Genomic DNA, 24632 nt, shown 5'->3' on the forward strand with positions numbered 1-24632 from the left:
AACAGGCTTTATACAATAATCTTTAGCATATCATACACATACAAATGTAACCATATCATCAAATCATGTCATCATCATAATCATCATCCAACACAAAGTGGTCTCTCGTCATCATCTCGAAAATAGCGATACAAGTCTCGATTACTTGCAACTACATCGTCATCCATCTAAACAATGATATACGTGAGAAGAGCTATCACTATGAGCGGAACTATGCAGTACATGAGTTCGTATCCCTCTCTCGCATTAGCGGAACCTAAACTAACTACTGGCTGTCGCTCGGAAACCGGAAACCGGTACACCTGGGCCTGACACTCCGGCCACTCATCGTATACTCCTGGTGTTGCACTTGTTCGTCATCGATGATCTATGCACCTGCATCGTCACATGAGTCGATGATATGCAACATACATGTTGAGCAACAGAAAGAGACAGACTTGGCAAAAATAAAAGCAATATATCATAAGCATAAATAACAAAGTTCATCGTACCCAAAATGCCCTAACGAGAGTGATCTTCGCTAGTTGAGGAGGACGGTTTAATTAAACCACAAATAAAGTTTCGTCGTGCATAACTCAAAGTTTCGTCATTCAGAAAGTATGGACTAAATGGACACATTGTCAATCACTCCAACATGTCGTTCCATCCATCCAAGTCAGGGAGATAGTCCCCGAGCTTAGTGAAAGGCTTCAGGTCAAGACACTAAGCGGCTACGCGTGTTCGGATGTCTTCCCGCGACATTTGCCCTTCCTCGTAGAACAGACCTGCTTTGTCAAGGACCTCCTTCATGATGACTTGGCAAGTTCACGCTGGATGTGATAGAACTCACCTCGAAGTCGATGATCCGGGATATCTCCTACGTTCTTTGCCCATTGCAGAATATGGGCATCGCCGAATTTAGGTGACATGCGAAGGTTCTGCTGATCCCGTGTGTACTCCAGCATGTGGTGTAGGACATAGAATCCATCACTAAGAGTATCACTCGGTTGCTGGATGTAGCAGAAGTCGGTCTTATGGCCGAAGGCGGGCCTGCCGTCCCTTTTCTTCTTGTCCTTGACCTCTCCACCCCGTGCGCCATAGTAAAACATAGCACTGTTGAGAACATACTTGATGTGGGTGTAATCCTTTTTGTTCATGTTCTTCGACGAGTCCAAGTAAAGAGCGTGGGAGTATCAGGGGTAGAGGATGATGAGGACGGCGCGCCCGCCGCTGCGCAAGATAAGTACACCTCAAATTAATTAGCCTCCACCGTGCAAATGAATGATTGAAATCGAAGGAAGGATATCCGCACGGATGACTTAGACAGGATGATAAGGCACGAGAATCGCCTCCTTGTCCTTATTGGCAACCATGAAATTGGCGATGTAGTCCCTCGCGTATTCACGGTGCTCTGCGCAGACTACCAAGAAGCTCTCGTGCATGAAGTACAGGTCAACGACACACATATAAGGTATCTGCTCAATCCCGATGATGTAGTTCATGTACAAGGCATAAAGGCGGACAAACGTAAAATACAGCTTCTTCAAGTGAAACATGTCGAAGATGTAATCGAATCGAAGGAAGAACTTGTCCGCGGCGCATGTGTGGACGTACAAACTTTGTCGCGGCACGTTAACCACATAGAGTGGGTATCCTGGATTTTCCGAGGCGATGAGGCTTTTCTCTCTCCGCAGCACATCGTCATGAAGTCTCCTTAGATCGCCGTGTGTGGCCTCTAACGCTGCCTTAGTTAGGATTGGTTCACCGGTGATATGCCATTTTGCGGCACCGGGGATAGGTATACGGGCTTGAACCCGAGGCTACTGAGGCGGCTGGATCATAGAAGCAGCTTTGTTGCCTTTCCTCGCTCTCTTCCTATGCTTCTTTGGTACTGGAAGGTCGTCTATAATGCGTTCAGCCTCCGGAGGCGGCAATTCAGGCGCCGACTCATGACGCTCAAACCCCGAGTACTCATCATAGGCGCCAGTATTGAGATACTGTTGAGTGTCATCGTCATCCTCATCCTCATCTATGGTGACGTAATCAGCGACTAATGGAGCCTCTTCCTCACCCCGTCCGCTATCACCCAGCACAACAGCCGACGCTAAGTGGGTAGGTGGGGTGTTGATGTTCATACCTTGCTGAGGTTGCGTGCTCGTGGGTGTGCTCCCGGCCGCCTCCAGACAAAGCAGACTCTTTGGCCACAACAGGACCCACCCATTGCAACCACCAAGCTGCCACGGGGTCTCGTCGTCATCCCCCCTAGTAACGGAGGAGCCAAATTCTTGTGGCCCGGTTTGACACTGACCACGGAAACCTTGAAGACGTCAGGGGGGATCGGTCGGTTGTGGAACAATGGTTCCTTCGGCTTCATTATCGTCGCCTTCCCCACATCCACCTTCTGGTCGCCGATGGTGTACAATATGGTGCACGGGGTTACGTCGGCCAGCAAAGAAATGTCTGCGATGTGAGACATCCGAAAGGCAACGGAAATGGGAGATTATACATTTATTGAAGAGGGCCGGTGTGACAGATATCGTGAGAGCGTTGAGCTCAGCCAAAGACGAAGCACCGCCGAGCACGTCCGGTGCCGGAGCCGGTGCCGGAGCAGGTGCGAGAGCAGGTGCAGGAGCAGGGGCAGGTGCTGGTGCAATGCTAGTCGAGCTGCTCCCGAAGAAGTCAGCAAGGGGAAAGTCTGCTGCATTTTTTTTCTGGATTTTGCCTGCCCCAATTGAAAACGGCCGGAACCAAGACAGTAGACATATCTTCAATCACCTTTTTGCGGCAGCTACCGCTGTTGCCCCTGTCTCAAATGATTTCTTCTCAACCGCAATCTCAACCTTCTTGTTGATGTTTTCTTTAGTTAACCTCCGTCTTTCCTTTCTCTCCTCCGTGGTCTCACGGTACTACTTCTTCCACGTGGCGCCGTCTCCGACACCGTGCACGCATCCATAGAACGGCCGAGTGTCCATCGGGAGTCCTTTCAATATGTTCAACGCCCGGTTGAATGGAGTGTCCCACTTGGGCCTCGCCAACGCCTCAGACGGCGAGTCGCTTTCGACCGTAATCCTGTGTTGCTCTCTCTGCAAAAGGAACAAGGATCATTTACAAATATGACTAACGTGCAGTTGAATTGATAAGAAACTAAAATTACCAGCAGTCTCATGAACTCCGTCGTGGCCGGGACCGTCTCGAAAACCTACTTGACTGAATCCCAATGGTGTCGTGCCTTGAGGATGTCACGCTCCTCCGGGATTGTGAAGTCCGCCAAGGGGTCTGGGATGCCCAGACTCTCGCGTTCCGCGTCCTCCTTGGCCCATATGGACCTCTTCCTGCCGTAACCATGGCTTCCGAGGTGGTGGCACCCCATGTTCCTCTGTTGAAGCCCCTCCATGTACTTCGACATTTTTTTGGTAGCTTCGGCCTCGCAAGCCGCCTTGAATATTTCAAAGTGCTCTTCCGTGATAGTCGGATTATCCTTTACAATCTCGGAGTAGGGTTCCTTTTTGTTGACGATCCGATGTTTCACCCTTGCTTTCCAGGCGGCCAACGCGTCGCTAAACTTGGTCATGGCGTGTTTATTTATCTTCTTCATTGCCGGGTCCTTATCTGAATCTTTATAATCCTTTTCATTCCGGCCCAAGAACAAGAATATCTGGTGCAACTTCTTGAGGAGGGAGGGCCTCATATTATCTATCTTCTTTAGTTTCTCATCGTTGATGGTGGCGGTTGTCCGTACGATGCAGTCTATTTGATTGCCGTAGCACGATCGCGCTTCCTCGGGCGCTATTGGCTCAAAAATGCCGTCGTCCATCTCTGTGACCACCAGTCTAGTAGTCATTAGCTGGTTTGGGCGCCGTGGCCTCTTTGCTTTCGGTTCTAGACCGGCTCCGCTAGTCTCGGCGCCGGTCTCAGTCTCAGCGCCGGTCTGCATGTCGGTATCAGTCCCCGATACGATAAGTGGGCCCAGCAACAACATCCGTTGATCGTCGGCAAGGCTCATAAATTCGTCTGGAGCCAGGTAGACGTCGTCGCAATCACCAGAACCCTGTCCTTCATCGTTGCTAGCCATGTTTCCTACGATTAAATCTAGTCAATTAATTCTAGACCTAATAAAATGAATAATGACATAAAAAAGGCCTATGTTTTGCAGGAACGTTGACTCCTTCCCGGTGCGGCAAATCCCGGGAACTCGATATGTCCTAGTTTGTAGCACAAGTCATGCCGAAATTCACGGAAAATTTTGGCATGACCTTTGCTAAAAAGTGGACAAATCGAGTTATTGAAATTTGCCGAAACGGAAATGAATCGACATTCCGGCAAAACATAGGCCACTCGGAAACTCAAGAAAACATTTGCCAGAACGGAAATGTTTGACACTTCAAGAAAATATACACAAACCTAATTAACATCTAGTTAAACAAACTCAATTTAAAAACTAAACCCTACTGAACTAATTAACATCTACACTATCTACTACTTAACATATGTTATTACCCTAACTATAAAACATCTACTATTAACCCTACTGCCCTAGTTAACTAGTACCACCACTACTACTAATTAACATCTAGTACTACTACTACTACTAAAAAACATTATCTATGAACCTTACTACTAATTAACATCTACTACTACTGCTAATTAACATGGCGGAAGAAAATGCAGAGAGAGAGAGAGGAGGGGTGGTGGGCTTACAGAGAGGGGAGAGATGGTGGCGGGGAGGTGCTCGGCGACGGAGGCAGGGGCGGGGAGGGCGGGCTCGGGCAGCGGCGGTCTTGGGCGGGCTCGGGCGGCGACAATGAGGTCGAGGGCGGCCTCGGGCGGCGGCGGTGAGGTTGAGGGCGGCCTCGGGGGGAGACGGTGAGGTTGCGGGCGTCGACCTCGGCAGGAGACGGTGGCGAAGTAGGGCGACAGCGAATTGGGGAGTCGGCGGCGAAGTGGGGCGAGGGATTTGGGGGAGAAGTGGTGGCCGGGGGGAGGGAAACCGTTGGTTAAGTCAAAAATAGCGGTAGCGCGTTATGGAAACACGCTATAGCTAAGTTAGCTATATCGCTTTTCAGAAAACGCGCTACTGCTATGCCTTTCTCTTTTTTTTCCTTTTTCATTGATTTTTCTTTACATTTTATTTTTTTTCCTTTCTCCTTCTTCTATTTCTTACATTTTCATTTACTTTTCTATTTGCTTTTCATTTCATTTTATTTTCGTTAGCAGTAGCGCCTTTCTACGTAAACGCGCTGCTACAAAGATATTAGCAGTAGCGCTGTTCCTACAACATTGCTACTACTATGTTTAGCCTATCGGCTTAGTAGTGGGAATTTTAGTAGTAGAGCTTTTATCGTTAGACGCGCTACTGCTACCTATGTATCTGTAGCGCGGTTATCCTCAACGCGCCTCTGCTATTTAGCAGTAGCGAGCTTTTCTAACAAGTGCTACTGCTAAAGTTCTGTGTATAAGGTTTTCCCTAGTAGTGATACTATCCTAGAAATCTTTTGTGATTGTGAGCCTTCATTAAAATATTATATGCCAAAATTGTTGACGTTGGACAAGGAAGACAACTTAATGGTTTATGTTTGTTTATATTTGCATAGAAGTCATATTGTCATAGATCCTTCAACATGTGATGCTTGCCCCTATCTTTGCTAGCCAAAAATTCTGCACTAAGTAGAGATACTACTTGTGCATCCAAAAACCCTTAAACCCAAATCTTATTTTCAAGTGTCCACCATACCTACCTAGGGATTGAGCAAGATCCCTCAAGTAAGTTGTCATCGGTGCAAAAAGGCAATAAAAATTGCTTCTAAATGTGTGAGATCATTTAGTGTAAGAGAAAACTGAGCGTTGCACGAACTTGTGATGGTGAAGAATAAAAGCGACAGACTTCATAATAAAGGTCGCTATCACAAGGGGCAATGTAACGTGACGTTCTTTTGCACTAAGGGGTTGAGCATACAAACAAATAAGCGCATGGTAACCTCTGCTTCCCTCTGCGAAGGGCATATCTTTTACTTTTATGTATTTACTTTTATGCAAAGAGTCAAAGTTTTCCTTCTATTCCTTTTTATTTTTCTCCTTTGGCAAGCATCATGTGGTGAGGAAAGATCTAGGCATATATGTCCAGCTGAATATAGATAGCATGAGTTATTATTGTTAACATCACCCTTGAGGTGAATACGTTGGGAGGCGAAACTATAAGCCCCTATCTTTCTATGTGTCCGGTTGAAACGTTTTGCTCATGTGTACGCGGTGAGTGTTAGCAATCATAGAAGACTATATGATGGTTGAGTATGTGGACTTGCTTAAAGGCTCCGATACATGACCCTTCCTGGAAAGATGATGAATTGTAGTTGCAAAGTTGACTGAGAACATAGTTTGTTGGTTTTTAATAGAGTTTTTGCTTTATACTTCGATTGTGTGATGAATTGTCACTTATTCATGAGAATTCTATGATAAAAGTCTTATGTTTAAATTTGTTGTTGTTATAATAATGAACATGATGCTTCTATGTCCGTATTTTGTTTTTACCGACACCTTTCTCTCATAATATGCAAGGTATACACAAAGAGGGAGAATTCCGGCAGCTGGAAATCTGGACCTGGAAAAGCTACGTCAAGCTACCTATTCTGCACAACTCCAAATGAGCTGAAACTTCACGAGGATTTTTATGGAATATTTGAGAATTATTGGAGCAAATAACTACCAGAGGGGGCCCACCAGGTGGGCACAACCCACCTGGGCGCGCCAGGGAGCCCAGGCGCGCCCTGGTGGGTTGTGCTCACCCAGGCCCACTGCTGGTGCCCATCTTCTGGTATATAGGTCATTTTGACCTAGAAAACATAAGGAGAGGACTTTCGGGACGGAGTGCCGCCGTCTCGAGGCGGAACTTGGGCATGAGTACTTTTGCCCTCCGGCGGAGCGATTCCGCCGGGGGAACTTCCCTCCCGGAGGGGGAAATCATCATCATCATCACCACCAACAACTCTCTCATCTTGGGGAGAGAAATCTCCATCAATATCTTCAACATCACCATCTCATCTCAAACCCTAGTTCATCTCTTGTGTTCAATCTTGTTACCGAACTATAGATTGGTGCTTGTGGGTGACTAGTAGTGTTGATTACATCTTGTAGTTGATTACTATATGGTTTATTTGGTGGAAGATTATATGTTCAGATCCAATATACTATTTAATACTCTTCTAATCTTGAGCATGATTATTATTTGTGAGTAGTTACTTTTGTTCTTGAGGTCATGGGAGAAATCATGTTGCAAGTAATCATGTGAGCTTGATATGTGATTGATATTTTGATGGTATGTATGTTGTGATTCCCTTAGTGGTGTCATGTGAACGTCGACTACATGACACATCACCATATTTGGGCTTAACAGAATTCATTGTGGAGTAGCAATTAGATGATGGGTTGCGAGAGTGACAGAAGCTTAAACCCTAGTTTATGCGCTATTTCGTAAGGGACCGATTGGATCCAAAAGTTTAATGCTATGGTTAGAATTTATTCTTAATACTTTTCTCGTAGTTGCGGATGCTCGCGGGAGGGTTAATCATAAGTAGGAGGTTTTTTCAAGTAAGAACAACACCTAAGCACCGGTCCACCCACATATCAAATTATCAAAGTAGCGAATACAAATCGAACCGACATGATGAAAGTGACTAGATGAAATTCCTGTGTACCCTCAAGAACGCTTTGCTTATCATAAGAGTCCGTTTTGGCCTGTCCTTTGCCTCAAAAGGATTGGGCTACCTTGCTGCACTTTTGTTACTACTATCGTTACTTGCTCGTTACAAATTATCTTGCTATCAAACTACTCTGCTACTTACAATTTCGGCACTTGCAGACATTGCCTTACTGAAAACCACTTGTCATTTCCTTCTGCTCCTCGTTGGGTTCGACACTCTTACTTATCGACAAGAGCTACAATTGATCTCCTATAATTGTGGGTCATCATAGATCAAGTTGGCCAAACAAAACCCAAATATCGGAGAAGAAATACGAGGCTATAAGCAATCATGCATATAAGAGATCAAAGAAACTCAAATAACTTTCATGGATATAAAAAGATAGATCTGATCATAAACTCAAGTTCATCCGATCCCAACAAACACACCGCAAAAAGAGTTACATCACATGGATCTCCAAGAGACCATTGTATTGAGAATCCAACAAGAGAGAGGAAGCCATCTAGCTACTAACTCACGCATCATCGGAGAGGCACCAATGGAAGTGGTGAACCCCTCCGTGATGGTGTCTAGATTGGATCTGGTGGTTCTGGACTCTGCGGCGGCTGGAATTGATTTTTGTTGACTCCCCTAAGGTTTCTGGAATATTGGGGTATTTATAGAGCAAAGAGGCAGTTCAGGGGGCACCCGAGCTGGGCACAACCCACTAGGGTGCGCCTGGGCCTCCTGGCGCGCCCTGGTGGGTTGTGCTCCCCTCGGAGCACCCCCCAGGCGCTGCCTTGGCCCATTGGGTGTCTTCTGGTCCATCAAAAATCTCCGTGAAGTTCCGTTGCATTTGGAATCCGTTTGGTATTGATTTCCTGCGATGTAAAAAACATGCAGAAAACAGCAACTCGCACTTGGCACTATGTTAATAGGTTAGTACCAAAAAATGATATAAAATGACTATAAAATGATTATAAAACATCCAATATTGATAATATAACAGCATGGGACAATAAAAAATTATAGATACGTTGGAGACGTATCACATACCCCCCGATACTACCCACAGATTCATTAAAATAAGCAAACACCACATAGAAAACAAAATCTGTCAAAAACAGAATAGTCTATAGCAATCTGAAAACTTCGTATACTTCTATAACTCCAAAAATTCTGAAAAATTGGGAAAACATAGGAAATTCATATATCAATCTTGTGTAGAAAAATCAGGATTTTATCACGCTTCTATGATTTTTAACAATTCTGGCAATGGGCGCAAAAATTTCTGTTTTTCAGCAAGATCAAATCAATGATATACCAAAGTATCCCAAAGGCTTTACTTGGCTCAAACACTAATTAAAAACACTAAAACACAACTACTATAGAGGTAATAATATGTATTTTCTAAAAACAGAAAGGAAAAATATTGGGTTGTCTCCCAACAAGCGCTTTTCTTTAAAGCCTTTTAGCTAGGCATTGACAATTTTAATGATGCTCGCATGAAAGATAGCAATTGAAACACGAAGAGAGCATCATGTAGCATGTGAAAAACAAGTTTAAGTCTAACATAATTTCTATTCATAGGCATTTTGTAAGTAAAAAAATTATCAATACAAGCAAAAACTAGGATATGCAAGGAAGAAGAAAGAAACAATAGCAATCTCAACATAACGACAGGTAGGATCATAATCAAATTCAACAACATAGATATCACATAAATTATTCTCTTCATGATCCACATGCATGCAAAGTTGTCACTCTTCCAAAATAGTGGGATCAACATAAAATAAAGTCATTACTTCTCCAAGCCCACTTTTATCAAAAATTTCATAAGATTGATCAATCTCCAAAGTAGTGGGATCATTATTTCCTAGAGTTGACACTCTTCCAAACCCACTTTCAATATTATTGCAAACATTATTATCAATATAATATTCATCATTAGGCTTAAACAAATTTTCAAGATCATAAGAAACATTATCACCCCAATCATGATCATTGCAATAAGTATGTAGCAAAATTAGCATCCCAAGCTTAGGTTTTGCAAATTATTAGCATAATTGACATTAATAGAATTTATAATAACATCATTGCAATCATGCTTTTCATTCAAGGAACTATCGTGAATCACTTCATAAATTTCTTCTTTTACCACTTCATCACAATTTTCAGATTCACAAATTTCAAGCAAAACTTCATAAAGATAATCTAGTGCACGCAACTCACTAGCAATTTGTTCATCATAATTGGATCTCTTAAAAATATTAGCAAGTGGACGAGGATCCATAAACTTTGTGCTTCTGATTTTCAATAAATACACAATTATTCCAAGCGAACAAGCAAACAAACCAAGTAAGACATAAAGGCAGAGGGCGAATAAAAAGGCAAATATTTTTTTGATTTTCTGAAAACATTTTAGTAGTGGGGGAGAGGCAAACGAGAGGCAAATGACAAATAATGTAATGCAAGAGATGAGAGTTTATGGTGGGTACTTGGTAGGCTTGATGTAGAACCTTCCCGGCAACGGCGCCAGATATTCTTTCTGCTACTTCTTGAGCTTGTGTTGGTTTTTCCCTTGAAGAGGAAAGGGTGATGCAGCAAAGTAGAGATAAGTATTTCCCTTAGTTTTGAGAACCAATGTATCAATCCAGTAGGAGGTACAAGCAAGTCTCCAATCTATGCACCTGCATAAACAATCAAACACTTGCACCCAACACGATAAAGGGGTTGTCAATCCCTTCATGGTCACTTGCAAGGATGAGGTCTAACAGCGATAGATATAAAAGATTACTAAAACGTAAAACAAAAGAAAAGTAAATAAATTGTTGCGAGATATTTTTGGGTTTTTTGGTTTATAGATCTGAAAATACATGATGGAAAATAGACGCAGGGGGCATAGGTTTCACTAGAGGCTTCTCTCTTGAAAGAAAACATACGGTGGGTAAACAAATTACTGTTGAGCAATTGATAGAAAAGCGAAAAGTTATGACGATATCCAAGGCAATGATTATGAATATAGGCATCACGTCCGTGTCAAGTAGACCGAAACGATTCTGCATCTACTACTATTACTCCACACATTGACTGCTATCCAGCATGCATCTAGAGTATTAAGTTCATAAGAACGGAGTAACACCTTGAGTGAGATGACATGATGTAGAGGGATAAACTCAAACAATATGATGAAAACCCCATCTTTTTACCCTTGATGGCAACAATACAATACGTGCCTCGCTACCCCTACTTTGTCACTGGGTGAGGACACCGCAAAATTGAACCCAAAACTAAGCACCTCTCCCATTGCAAGAAGAACCAATCTAGTTGGCCAAACCAAACCGATAATTCGAAGAGAAATACAAAGATGTCAAATCATGCATATAAGAATTCAGAAGTGACTCAATAATATTCATAGATAATCTGATCATAAATCCGCAATTCATCGGATCTCGACAAACACACCGCAAAAGTATATTACATCAGATAGAACTCCAAGAATATCGAGGAGAACATGGTATTGAAGATCATAGAGAGAGAAGAAGCCATCTAGCTACTAGCTATGCACCCTTAGATCCGTGGTAAACTACTCACGCTTCATCGGAAGGGCAATAGAGTTGATGTAGAAGCCCTCCGTGATCGAATCCCCCTCCAACAGGGTGCCGAAAAAGGCCCCAAGATGGGATCTCACGGGAACAGAAGGTTGCGGTGGCGGAAAAGTATTTTCGTGGATTCTTCTGATGTTGGGGGAATATTTGGGAATTTATACAGCGAAGATTAGGGTTGGAGGAGTCCTGTGGGGCCCACAAGCCAGGGGCGCCCCCTAGGGCGCGTCCTGAGGGCTTGTGGAGCCCTCGGGACTCTTCTGACTTCCTCTCCAACCTCTGTGGATGTCTTCTGGTCCAAGAAAAATCATCGCGAAAGTTTTATTCCGTTTGATATTCCTTTTCTGTAAAACTCAAAAACAAGAAAAATACAGAAACTGGCACTGGGCTCTAGGTTAATAAGTTAGTCCCAAAAATAATATAAAATAGCATATTAATGCATATAAAACATCCAAAACAGATAATATAATAGCATGGAACAATAAAAAATTATAGATACGTTGGAGACGTATCAGGGGGTAGTGGAGCCAATGGACCACCCGTCTCAAGATCCAACCTCATCATGAAGCCGCTGAGGCCGCAGAAGATTTCAAACAACCCATTGATCTTGGTAGGGTCTTTGCACCAGATTTTTGCCCTCATAGGAGCACCCCGCAGCCCACCCATATCCGGCCGCACGATTGTCAGTTCATCCACCACCACCGCGTTGCCTACGATCTGGGGGAACTCCTTGATGAGCGGGACTTGATGGAGCCGGTTGGGTATGCCCGAGATCCTTACCCAACATTCCTGTAGCCACGAGACGGCGTATGGTTCTATGAATGGCTCCCGCACGTCGGCTTTGTGCCCACCGATTGGCAAGGTAATCGTGCCACTCTTTTGTGCCATCCTCAATGCTTGCTTGGATGGGTACACCACCAAAAAACAGTTCCGGTGAATCATTGTAACCTGCCATTCCCACTCTGATTCCCACATATCCAATAAATCAAACCTAATCGACTCCTCGGAGGCATCGCCATCCGTGACCACCAAGGAAGCCGCATTGGCAGGAAGCTGGTCTTCCTCATCCACCACCCTTCCAGCAGGTAGAAGCCCTGATCAGACCCCAAATCCATACATGGTGAGCTCTAGCTTGGTCAGACGTGTGGGACAATTGTTGGATGTGTGACCCTCCTCTCTACACACGAAGCAAAGCAGCGGATTCTTGCACTCGATTTGGTAATGACCATTATGCCCACACTTGAAGCACATAACTTCTGAGGTGTTCCGACCAGAGCCGGTCCTTCCTCCTGACTGCGCCCTCCGTGCCGACCGGGCAAGATCACCCTCATCGTCTCGCAGCCGCCATTCCTCATCCCCTCTCCATTGACTGCGATCTCCACCACCAGCCGAAGCCCCGCCTCCCCCATCGTGCCCGGTAGGCCGCATCTGACCCTGGAGGAGGCAAGCCCGGGGGCGGAGGTGGAAGAGGAGGGGAGTCCTTCCCATAAGATGCCGACCGCCGAGGGGACGCGGATCCACGCGTGTCGACGTCACCGAGCCGCTCTCTCGACCGCGACTCCCTGCGAGTCGAGAGCTGCGGGGCGAAGGGAAGCCCGTGGTCATGACAGTGGGCTTGGGCCTCCAAATTCGTATCCAGCTCCCTACATTTCGTCGACAGGCCGAGAAGCTAAACCGCGCAAAATCCGTTTCCTTTCTCTTCACCCTCTCTTTCTTTGGTCGCGACCAGGACCGAACCACGAAGCCGCCCGCCATTTTCCTAGCCGCCAAACTGGCTAGGCAGTCCTCCCGCGCTTGCTTCAACCGAGCAGCGCCGCGCCTCGCCGCCGCCACCTGCCCCTCCCGTCGCCTCTCCGCCACTGCGCAACCATGCCCTGTCGACCCATCTCCGCCTCACCCCTTCAACCTCCTCGCCGACCACCCGCACCCCGCGGTAGCCCAGTTCCCGAGCACCGGCTTCTCCCACCTCGCCGACACCCCGCGCCTCGCACGCGCCATCCACGCGACCGTCCTCCGCCGCGCGCTACCGCTCAGCGCCTTCCACAGCAACACCCTACTCGCCTTCTACTTCCGTCACCGCTCACCAGATGCCGCGCTCCACCTGTTCGACGCAATGCCGGACCGCACCCCGTCCTCCTGGTACACCTCCATCTCCGGCTGCGTCCGCTGTGGCCACGAATCCACTGCGTTCGACCTGTTGCGTGGCATGCGTGAACGTGCAGTTCCCCTCAGTGGCTTCGCTCTCGCCAGTCTCGTCACTGCGTGCGAGCGCCGGGACAAGGAGGAGGGCCGCGCGTGTGGAGCCGCCATACACGCGCTGACCCACAAAGCCGGACTCATGGTGAACGTGTACATCGGGACAGCGCTCCTTCACCTGTACGGCTCCCGGAAGCATGTGTTGGACGCACAGAAGTTGTTCCAGGAGATGCCTGAGCGGAATGTCGTGTCGTGGACGGCACTGATGGTCGCCTTGTCGTCAAACGGGTACTTGGAAGAGGCATTGAGAGCTTATCGCCGGATGAGAATGGAAGGTGTTGCGTGCAATGCAAATGCGTTTGCGACGGTGGTCAGCTTGTGTGGGTCACTTGAGAGTGAGATGGCTGGGCTTCAGGTATTTTCCCAGGTCTTAGTTTCTGGCCTACAAAGGCAGGTCTCCGTTGCAAATTCACTGATTACAATGCTTGGTAACATCGGAAGGGTGAAAGATGCTGAGAAGCTCTTTTATCGAATGGAGGGACGTGACACTATATCATGGAACGCTATGGTATCAATGTACTCACATGAAGGACTCTGCAGCAAATGCTTTATGGTATTTTCTGATATGCGTCGTGGTGGATTGTTAAGGCATGATGCAACTACTATGTGCAGCCTGATATGCGCCTGCGCCTCGTCAGATTATGTCAACATTGGAAGTGGAATTCATTCCCTGTGTCTCAGGGGTGGTCTGCACTCTTACATTCCCGTGATTAATGCCCTTGTTAATATGTATTCTACTGCTGGGAAGTTGGTTGATGCTGAGTTTCTGTTCTGGAGCATGGGCAGAAGGGATCTAATATCATGGAACACTATGATTTCGTCATATGTGCAAAGCGGTAATAGCATGGATGCATTGAAGACACTAGGTCAGTTACTTCAGACTAATGAATCTCCAGATCGCATGACATTTTCCAGCGCTTTAGGAGCATGTTCAAGTCCAGGAGCTTTGATGGATGGCAGAATGGTTCATGCCATGATATTGCAGTTAAGTCTTGACTGCAATCTACTGGTTGGTAATTCTCTCCTCACGATGTATGGTAAATGCAGTTGTATCCAAGATGTCGAGAGAGTATTTCAGTTGATGTCCACTCATGATGTTGTTAGTTGCAACGTACTTATTGGGAGCTATTCAGCGCTTGAGGATTGTACCAAGGTAATGCAGGTATTTACTTGGATGAGACGTGCAGGATTAAAGCCAAATTACATAACAATAGTGAATATCCAGGGTTCTTTCAAATCTTCAAATGAGTTACGCAATTATGGATTGCCCTTGCACGCATACACAATCCATACTGGGTTCGTAGCTGATGACTACGTTAGTAACTCTCTGATCACAATGTATGCAAACTGTGGCGACTTAGATTCAAGCACTAAAGTCTTCCGCACAATCATCAAGAAAAGTGTTGTTTCCTGGAATGCTATGATCGCCGCGAATGTTCAACATGGCCACGGAGAGGAAGGCTTAAAGCTTTCCATGGATATGCGGCATGCTGGAAATAATCTTGATCATGTTTGTCTAGCTGAATGTTTGTCATCCAGTGCAAGCCTGGCATCACTAGAAGAAGGCATGCAACTACATGGTCTTGGTGTGAAGTGTGGGCTGGATAATGACAGTCATGTGGTTAATGCTGCAATGGATATGTACGGGAAATGTGGAAAAATGGATGAAATGTTGAAAATGCTTCCTGATCCTGCCGTTCGACCCCAACAATGCTGGAATACATTGATATCAGGTTATGCAAAATACGGATATTTCAAGGAAGCTGAGGACACATTTAAGCATATGGTGTCGATGGGGCGAAAGCCAGATTACGTAACATTTGTCACTCTTCTCTCAGCTTGTAGTCATGCTGGTCTAGTGGACAAGAGTATTGATTACTATAACTCTATGTCTTCTGTATTTGGTGTTTCCCCTGGAATAAAGCATTGTGTTTGCATTGTGGATGTCCTTGGACGTTTAGGGCGATTTACAGAAGCAGAGAAGTTCATTGAAGACATGCCAGTCTTACCAAATGATCTAATTTGGCGTAGCCTGTTGTCCTCTAGTAGAACTCACAAAAATCTGGATATTGGGAGGAAAGCCGCCAAGAAACTCCTTGAGTTGGATCCTTTTGACGACTCAGCTTATGTTCTTTTGTCGAACTTATATGCGACAAGTGCAAGATGGTCCGATGTTGACAGACTGAGAAGTCACATGAAAAACATCAATTTAAATAAAAGGCCTGCTTGCAGTTGGCTTAAGCAGAAGAAAGAAGTAAGCACCTTTGGTATTGGTGACCGGAGTCATAATGACACAGAAAAGATCTACGCGAAGCTAGATGAAATCTTTCTGAAGCTCAGGGAGGTAGGTTATGTTGCTGATACCTCATCGGCACTGCATGATACAGATGAGGAACAGAAAGAGCAGAACCTTTGGAATCACAGCGAGAAGCTTGCATTGGCATATGGCCTTATCACTGTTCCGGAAGGATGTACAGTAAGGATATTCAAGAATCTTAGGGTCTGTGCGGATTGCCATTTGGTATTTAAGCTTGTCAGCATGGTTTTTGACAGGGAAATTGTCCTGAGAGATCCTTATAGGTTCCACCATTTCAAAGGCGGATCATGCTCCTGTTCAGATTTTTGGTGACATTAGTTGTGCACAAAAGACAGTTGATTCGATGTGTAGGACTGGTAACTGTACAGAGAAAATTGGTCGCCTGGCTGGAGCAAAAGAAGAAAAAAGGTTTTGTGCTCAGAATTACCGATCTCAGTATTACTGATTAATGCTATTGCTGTGGTACTGGCCTATTCCAATCATGGTTCTTGAAGAAATATACATAAATCGAAAGAAGCAAAGCTCTTGAAAAATTATATATTTGGGGCCAACACAGGTAAAGTTTTTAAGGTTACTATTTATCACTTTGATTATTCGCGAAGAAACCACACCAGGAATCTGCCTGTGTTCTTTCCGGAACAAATTATCTGGAACCAGCCAGCAGTAGACGATTCATGGCCTAATATTTTGTTAGTGCATACACTGAACAATGAAGATGAACGCCGCATCATGTCAGTTACAGTTCCTCCTTTGGGAGAATATCATATGGAAACCAACATTCGGTGGAAACCGGTGAAAACCACGAGAAAAGGATGTTTAGAAGTTTCAAATTTTTTTGAAAAAAATTTGGGATGTTAAGATGATGATATTTTATTACCATACAAAATTTCAGGTTAAAACACATTACGAGATGTGAGCTATGAAAAAGACAAAATCAGCATTAAATAGTGCTGAATAGTAATGTCACTATTCACGGCTGAATTTGTCTTTTTCATAGCTCACATCTCGTATTGTGTTTCAACTTGAAATTTTGCGTGACAATAAAACATCACCCTCTTAATATACCATATGTTTTTCAGATTTTTTTTGAAACTTTAAAATATGATTTCCACGAAGTTTCCATTGAATATTGGTTTCTGTATGATATTCTCCCTCCTCCTTTTCATCCTTAGTGTTGAAAGTATGGGCCCTTGATTTAATTATATGTACTATCGTCCTTTGTAGACCGCAGTTAGTTTCATGTGCACAATCAAGTATCTAACGATTAAACATGACATTTTAGACATTAATGTCCACATGGCCTGTAACGCCAACTTCCCAATCGATTGATTGAGTTTCCTGCAGCAACATTATATTGCATTGCATTTAGCTTTGTAGAATATGTAATTTGGATCATGAAAAATGAGTCTTGTCATGTGCATAACCACAGTGGTGGCAAAAGTGTGCCATGGTCCGCCCTGCCCAAAAGCAAAAAAATAAATTACATATGCTCAGTCCACTCACTAACCCGTGAGCAGCATGAATGAGATACTTTTCTGTCGTCATCCCGCCTGAATGCCGGAGAGAGCAGCTGTTGTTCGAAGCCCGAATGAACAGCCCAGTTTATGGACACCGAGAACTTATTTATTATTTTGTAGAGTCATATTTCATTAAAAATCGCTACATGATACTCCCTTCGTCTAGAAATACTTGTCATCAAAATGGATAAAAGGGGATGTATCTAGACATATTTTAGTTTGAGATACATATCTTTTTATTCATTTTGATGACAAGTATTTTCGGACGGAGGGAGTAGTAACATATTATGTTATTCTATTTGTCTCTCTGCTCTTTAATTTGTCATAGGAGTAGATGACTGGCCGGTGTATTGATTTTATTTGTCAGAAATTGGTCATAGGAGTATATGATGGTACTACTACAGAGCATATTAGCTTCTCTTTTATTTGTCAGAAATTGGTTTTATTTTATCCAAGTCACATATTCACTTTCACCTGGACCAGTGCCGCTCAGTAGATCCTTGAGGCCTCCATTGCGCGCGAACTTTGATCTTAGAGCATCTTCAACAGTCGCGCCAAAAGACGCGCGCACGGTAAATTGGCTTTTTATCACACGTGGGACGTTTTCACGCGCTCCAGCGGTGGCGGGAAACTAGCGCGTGCGGAAAACGATTGCACGCGTGGGAAAAAAGGCGGCAGCTCGCACGCTACATTTGGCGCACCGTGTCCGGCGTGTCTATAAATTGCAGCGCCCTCTGCCGCTCTCTTCATCTCTCCATCGCCCTCTGCCGCCGACATGCCACCACCGCGCCATCATGCCGCCTTGCCGCCGGGGAGCTTCGGGCGTCCGCGTGCGTCCGTCCGGCAACTACTCCGCCGAGATTCAGTCGGGCGGCGGCATGCGCCTCCGCCTCGGAACCTTCGACACCGCCCAGGAGGGCGCCCGCGCGTGCGACGCTGCGGCATGGCGCCTCGTGCGGTCCCGTCAGGACATGAACTTCGCCGACGTGGCGACGCGGGAGCGGGCACAGGAGTTGGCGCCTTTCCCGTGGCTTCTCACCGACGAGGATCGTCGCAAGCACCGGAGGCGGGAGCGTCGTCTCAGGCTGGCCGAGATGGACGAGCAAGCCATGGCGCTGTGGAGCTATCGCTTCCTGCAAGACATCATCAACGAGGAACAGTTCTTTGCCAAAAGGAGGACGAAGAGGAGGGAGGAACGAGCCGCCTATCGCGAGGACAAGCGAACGCGGAAGGCGGTCGCTAAATACAACAAAGCGCTAGGAGATGCGTCCTTTTGGGACTCCGGCGACGAGCGTTCCTTGACGCCTACGCTCAGACGTCGGACGAGGACATCACCGAGGCAGAGTCCGAGTCGGACGAGTAGTACTAGTTTTTCAGTTTATTTTGTATCGTAGAAGCAGGCTATGTGACGAATTATGAACTATCTATCGTAAGAAAAAACTATCTATGCATTTTGTATCAATTATATGTATCAAATCGTAGTAGGAAAAAACAGATGAAATATAGCGCGCTTGCTGGAGTGGCTCGGGCGCACTTTAATTTGCGGCGGCCGCTGGAGCCAGCGCACCGCTGCGTGCAAAAGCTGGCTAACCCGGCGCTGTATTCTGACTTTTAACGCGCAGCGCGTTGCGCGGCGGTTGAAGATGCTCTTATGCCAAAATAACTTGTTTGGGGTCCAGGTTCGGATCAAAAGAAGGCAGGAAAAAATCGGGAGTGGTAATAGGAGTAGATGACTGGCCGGTGCATTGATTCCGGCCGGCCGGCCGGCAGATGAAGCATGATCGCCGCCTCCCGCCTTGATTGGACCTGATCAGGCGCACTCACGCGCCGCACAAAGAAGACCCCTCGCCCTCGGTGATTAACTCAGCAGTAGTGTGTGTTGAGGGCAGCGGTGGCACGAGTACAGTATGCCTTTTCGCGTCGCCATGAATGGCTAACCGCCGCCTGTTGCTTCCACGGCCAGCGACCTACTCATCAGTCGCCAGCCGGCGTGGTCTCGGTTCCTCTAATTAACACAGCCGTGTCCCGATCATCTCCCGTTCTCCTCGTACGAATACATCAAATATATCTCCTATTCATAATAGGGTCACAGTGATACATGGATCATCCAAATCACTCTTTGGGATTTTTTTCTCTATTGAGAAAGGAATTCGTTGCACCTTTCCAAACCTCAGAAAGAAGAGCCCCCACTAAAATCTTCTGTTGAGGACCAAAGAGAAAGGAGGCCTGGAAGGCTGCACTGATAAATATACTCTTAGCCTTTGCTAGACATACTACTCTCTTCCTTTCATAATGTAGTGCATATAGATTTTTTGAAAAATCAAACCTCACAAACTTTGTCAAGTTTGTGAAGAAAAACATTTACATCTAGAATGTCAAACATATCTCATTAGATTCTCATAAGATGTAATTAACATTTTATATTTTTATTAATGTGGATATAAATAGTTTTCTTTATAAACTTAGTCAAAGTTTGGCTTTTCAAAAAACTTGTACGCACTACATTATAGAACGGAGGGAATACTACATGTACAAAGTACAATATGTTTTTGTCCCTCAAGTTTACAAAAATCTAGTGTCTGGAGATTTTTTGTGCTACATTTTGTTCTTGATGTCTCAAAACCTCATAACTTACGTCCAAACCGAAACAAAATGGTATTGAGACTGACGTGTCACTTGTTTTTGGCACCCCACATGCCACATCAACAGTCAAAGGTCAAAATATCTCTCTCTCTCTCACATACACACAAAACAAAATGGTATTGAGACTGACGTGTCACTTGTTTTTGGCACCCCACAAGCCACATCAACAGTCAAAGGTCAATCTCTCTCTCTCTCTCTCTCTCTCTCTCTCTCTCTCTCTCACGCGCGCGCACACACACATACAATAATAAGCGCACATCAATACGTACAATACAATACCTTAGGTGTGGACGTTCCTTTCAGCGTCCATGAAACGATCGTACCAATCTTGATTGCACTTTCACCGTTGTGAACGCACAGATGGCAGAGACGAGAGATTTCTGTTTGAATATAAGTGGTGGCAACTTGCTTCTTTTTGTCCACCGACCTTCCATTATCAGTGCCCGTAATCGTTGAATAAGAGAAAGTAACGGTTTGGACTGGTGCAATGCGATAAAGTTGGGTTGAAGATGGAGGCTCTCAAAAAAAAAGTTGGGTTGAAGGTGGAGTTTAAAAGAAAAAAATGTGTTAATGATGACCATTGGCGGGCGGTGGTTGAAATTGAATTGTTAGCGGGCACAAAAAGAATAATATACCAGTTTTGTTGCACGGCAATCGTCTGAAATTCAAATTTGGGCCAGTCGATTCGGTGGAGAGGAAGTAGCAACTGCGGAGGAGCACCGAGGCTGCCAGCGGAGGCAGCAGGAGCCGCGGCGGAGTAGCCTCCTCGTCTATCTTAGGGGTGCAGCGGGTGCAGGGGGAGCATCAACCTCCTTGTCTATCTTAGGGGTGGCGTGGGGTGCAGGTTCGCCGGCGTCGGAATTGGAGGTCTGCCGGGGTTAGAAGGAAGGCCTTGGGTGGCGGCAAGCTTGATGGTAGGGGGGGGGGGGGGGGTTAGGGGAGGGTGGGGCGGCGAGGTGAAAAGGCGGTTAGGCTGGCGGTGGCTCGGCGTTTCAAGGTTGAAGACGATGGCTGGAGGTTGAATACGCTCATCTGAACGTTCATTCTTCATCGGACGGCTGAAACCAGTCGACTGACCCAAATTGCATTTTCAATCGACTGGTTTCTAGCCAGTCCCATAATATACTTTCACTATTTATATTTATATATACTAATAGAAAAAAAGACGTGGAGATCAAACAAATCTCACTCATTCAACCGCATCTATCCAATAGTATAAGTTGTTCTTGTGTTTAACGTTAAATTGTTAAACACTATAAACACGTTTTGCACCATCCACTAAGTACTATCATGCCTAATATCAGTGTCACCATTAACCAAGTAATTATATCCTACCATTAAGTTGATAACATTCATATCTAAGCAGGAGTGTACGAGTAGCTGCAGGTTGTCCACTAAAAATTTGCGTGTGCAATAATCTATTTATACTCCCTCCAATCCATTAATTTAGTAGAGTACAACTTTGTAGTACTAAATTAGCCACAATTAACATGGATTAGAAGGAGTAGATATGCTATAGAAAATGAACAGTCACCTATACCAGTTTTATACAAAGAAAAACTGTGTGCAATGACTTTCATCCATGACGAGTAACTGTAAGGACAAAATAGACAGCTGTAGATATGATTCATCATCAGTTGTCACTTGTCAGTCCTCCCCGCTGGAGCAGACGAGCACTTGCCGTCTACTTTGCGGACGACGCCGTCGTTGCCGGCGAGCATGAGGTACTTGTCCTTCCTGGTGAGCATAGTGCAGCTGTATCCGAGCGCATCTCCGATCTTCTTCTGTACGAGATTGGCCATGTCGGCGCTCGGCACCTTCCCCTCCCTGACCACCGCCGTGCGCACCCGCTCCAGGAACTGCACCGTGTAGCACATCCTCGGGTTGACCATGTAGAAGAACGGGTCGAGGCACTTGAGGCCCCCCGCCGTGGTGGGGTAGAACATGGCCGTCTCGACGGCGACACCCACGGGGACCACGTCGTCGCTGAGCTCCGCGAAAAGTGGACTGAACCGGAGCAGGTACGGCTCGCGGCAGGTGGTGCCCTCGGGGCAGACGACGACGAGGTCCCCACTCTCCAGGAGTCGGCCCATGGCACGTCCGTCGGCGTCGCGGTCTCGTGTCAGCCGCACGGTGCGGCCGATTGGCGAGATGAGCTCCGAGAGGCGGCTGAGGCTATACGACACGGCGCGCACCGGTCGGTCCAGCGCCACTGACACGTACACCGGGTCGAGGAGAGTGCGGTGGTTGCACACAAACAGCTGCCCGCGCCGGCAACCTCGCTCGACGCCAGCGGTCTGCAGCGGTGGCCGCTCGCCGGCCTTGAGCCGCCATGACATGCCGGTGGCCGCCAGGATCGGCGTGGAATATCGATATGGCACGGTGAGCGCGACGGTGAGGCGGGCGGAGGCAAGGGCAACGCCGAAGGGCAGCCACATGAACATGGCGAGCGTGCTGCCAGCGGTTGGCCGGAACGCGAGACGGCCGTCATGGAACACCACGGCCTTGGGGTACTTGCTCCTCGGCAGCGCCTGCCACGTGGCCCTGTCGTCTCTTGTCGCGAGGTATATATCCTGGACGTCGTACCCAGAGAGCAGAGTAAATGCGTCACAACTCACAAGTTTGCCATGTAGTATGTGTTGTACTGCGTGATATCTTTGACAAAGTGTCATACAAAAGGTAAGCTCGTGACAAATGGTACAAGACACCGACTCGTTCATCAAAATTGTGAGTGGTGAGAGGTTGATCAAATCATATACTCCTACTACTCCATTTGTCCCATAATATAAGATTTTTTTGACACTAGTGTAGTTTTAAAAGATATCTTACATTATGAAACCGAGGGAGGTACTTTATTTTTATTTTTTTGAGGAAATGTACTTTATTATTTAGTAAGACATGAACCGATCATGAGCGAAAGGTAGAAAAGCATGTGTAGGTAGGTGAAGGATTGCATGATAAGCACGGCACCAACTTATTTGACAGATGAAATGTGCATGATACACGTATTACTCCGTACTTCGCATATTTCCATTTAGATTTCTTTTCGGGTGTAATTAACAGACACACAAACACATGTATGTATAAAGAGTATGGTGTTGTAATTCTTTATATAATGATTAGTTTTTTCCTGGGGAGTGATTGCCAAGAGAAAACACGTACAGGCTTGCTAGATGGAGATTTATGTTACACTACGTACCTTGCAAGAACGTGAAAGAGGATGCAAGAGAAACTCTAACGACCCGCAGAATCCCAGAGCATCATCACCCTCCGCCATGATCTTCTTCTCCTCTTCCAACACCACCTCGTCTTCTTCCTCCATTAGACCAGTGTAGAACCCCCACAGCACCTTCATCTCCTTTCCGACGACAGCCTCGGCGCCGAGGTAATCCCTTAGGAGCCCCTCCACCATCACTCTCGGCAACCACCTCGTCACGCACACTCTCCGCCCGCCAGTGGCGTTGCTCATCCTCATCGCCTCGAACCCTTCAGCCGCCACGTCCTCCATGAACCACTTGGGTAGCACGGCGCGGCCGGCACGGAACCGGCTCGCGCGCAGCCCGCAGAAGGCCACCATGGCCATCACCCTCACTGCCACATCGCTGGCGCGGCCCATGCTTAAGATGATTGGGTAGAGGAGGAGGAGTACGAGGCCTCGTAGGTATCCTCCAGCCTCGAGAGCCACGAGCATAAAGTAGGGGAAGAGGGATGACGACGACGGGAGGAGAAGCGCGGCGTCGACGTCGAGGACGAGGGTTCGCCCGGCGGCGATCTTCTCTGCCATGGGAGGATGTGAGGATCTGCCGAGGTGGTGCAGCGAGGAAGGGTGCGGTGACGATTCAGTCATGGCGGTGGCAGTGACCCGGCTGGAGATCGGAGGCCTAGTCCCGTGGAGGATGAAGGAGAGCAGGGCGGAGAAGAGCTTCTGCTTCTTGGCCATGGTGGATAGATGCGCTGGCTTGTTATGGTGAGCAAGCTGCACCTAGCTTATATATAGGACGGGGGCAGTAACTATGCAGCTGGGAGCTACCTTAAGCTTGCCAGTTTTAGCAGATCTATGCAGCCACGGGCAGTAACTATCGGGGGTACGGGTAGCTTTTTCTAGTGCCTTCTCTTGCAACAAACTCACGCTAGCTACAGTAGCATAGCTAGAGAGAGTTGTATGCATGTCCTTTTGTGGGGTCCTTTTTGACTACTAGTGGACCTGTTGCGTTAGATACCCGTTGAATCCATATTCACATTAAAAGATATCCATAATTTAATTGATATAGTTGTGGGCAAGCACGTATGGTAACAAAATTTAACGCCTTTTAATAAAAAAAGAACGGTGGCTTGGTTTCTGCAATGAGATGTATGCACAAATTTAAATTTGGCAGCACAAAGTCCCATTGAAAACTATGTTGCGCTGAAAATATTTGTATTTTCAGTAATCTTTTGTTGAGCAAGCAGCGCATGTTAAGAATTTAGATCCCCATACATAAAAAAAGAATACTTACCAGTTAAGGAGGCCTTAAGGTAAATTCGAAACAAAAGGAGGCTTTAAGGTAGTGCTTGTATCAATTTGTTTGTGTGTGTTTGAAAAAAAAGACTATTTTTGTGTCACTTAGACACATGTCCTTTTCTTAGGCATGACCGGTTTTAG

At 46.2% G+C, this 24632-nt stretch overlaps 3 protein-coding genes across 3 annotated transcripts; 2 read left to right on the plus strand and 1 right to left on the minus strand.

Annotated features, from left to right (window-relative positions):
• Positions 1-12939: 12939 nt before the first annotated feature.
• LOC109760225 (pentatricopeptide repeat-containing protein At2g03880, mitochondrial) lies at positions 12940-17153 on the plus strand. Its single transcript, XM_020319062.4, has one exon. The coding sequence runs from the start codon at positions 13371-13373 to the stop codon at positions 16140-16142; it is 2772 nt and encodes a 923-aa protein (XP_020174651.2). The 5' UTR covers positions 12940-13370; the 3' UTR covers positions 16143-17153.
• A 988-nt stretch (positions 17154-18141) lies between these two features.
• LOC109760224 (uncharacterized) lies at positions 18142-18962 on the plus strand. Its single transcript, XM_020319061.1, has 2 exons — positions 18142-18506; positions 18833-18962. Exons 1-2 carry the CDS (start codon positions 18142-18144, stop codon positions 18960-18962), a joined length of 495 nt encoding a protein of 164 aa, XP_020174650.1.
• Positions 18963-21400: 2438 nt separating this feature from the next.
• LOC109760226 (probable glycerol-3-phosphate acyltransferase 3) lies at positions 21401-24329 on the minus strand. The gene is made up of 2 exons (XM_020319063.4): positions 23190-24329; positions 21401-22563 (listed from the first exon to the last, which is right to left on the minus strand). Exons 1-2 carry the CDS (start codon positions 23928-23930, stop codon positions 21631-21633), a joined length of 1674 nt encoding a protein of 557 aa, XP_020174652.1. The 5' UTR covers positions 23931-24329; the 3' UTR covers positions 21401-21630.
• Positions 24330-24632: the final 303 nt, after the last annotated feature.

Source organism: Aegilops tauschii, chromosome 4, assembly GCF_002575655.3.
Source record: "Aegilops tauschii subsp. strangulata cultivar AL8/78 chromosome 4, Aet v6.0, whole genome shotgun sequence".
Classification (NCBI taxonomy): domain Eukaryota; kingdom Viridiplantae; phylum Streptophyta; class Magnoliopsida; order Poales; family Poaceae; genus Aegilops; species Aegilops tauschii.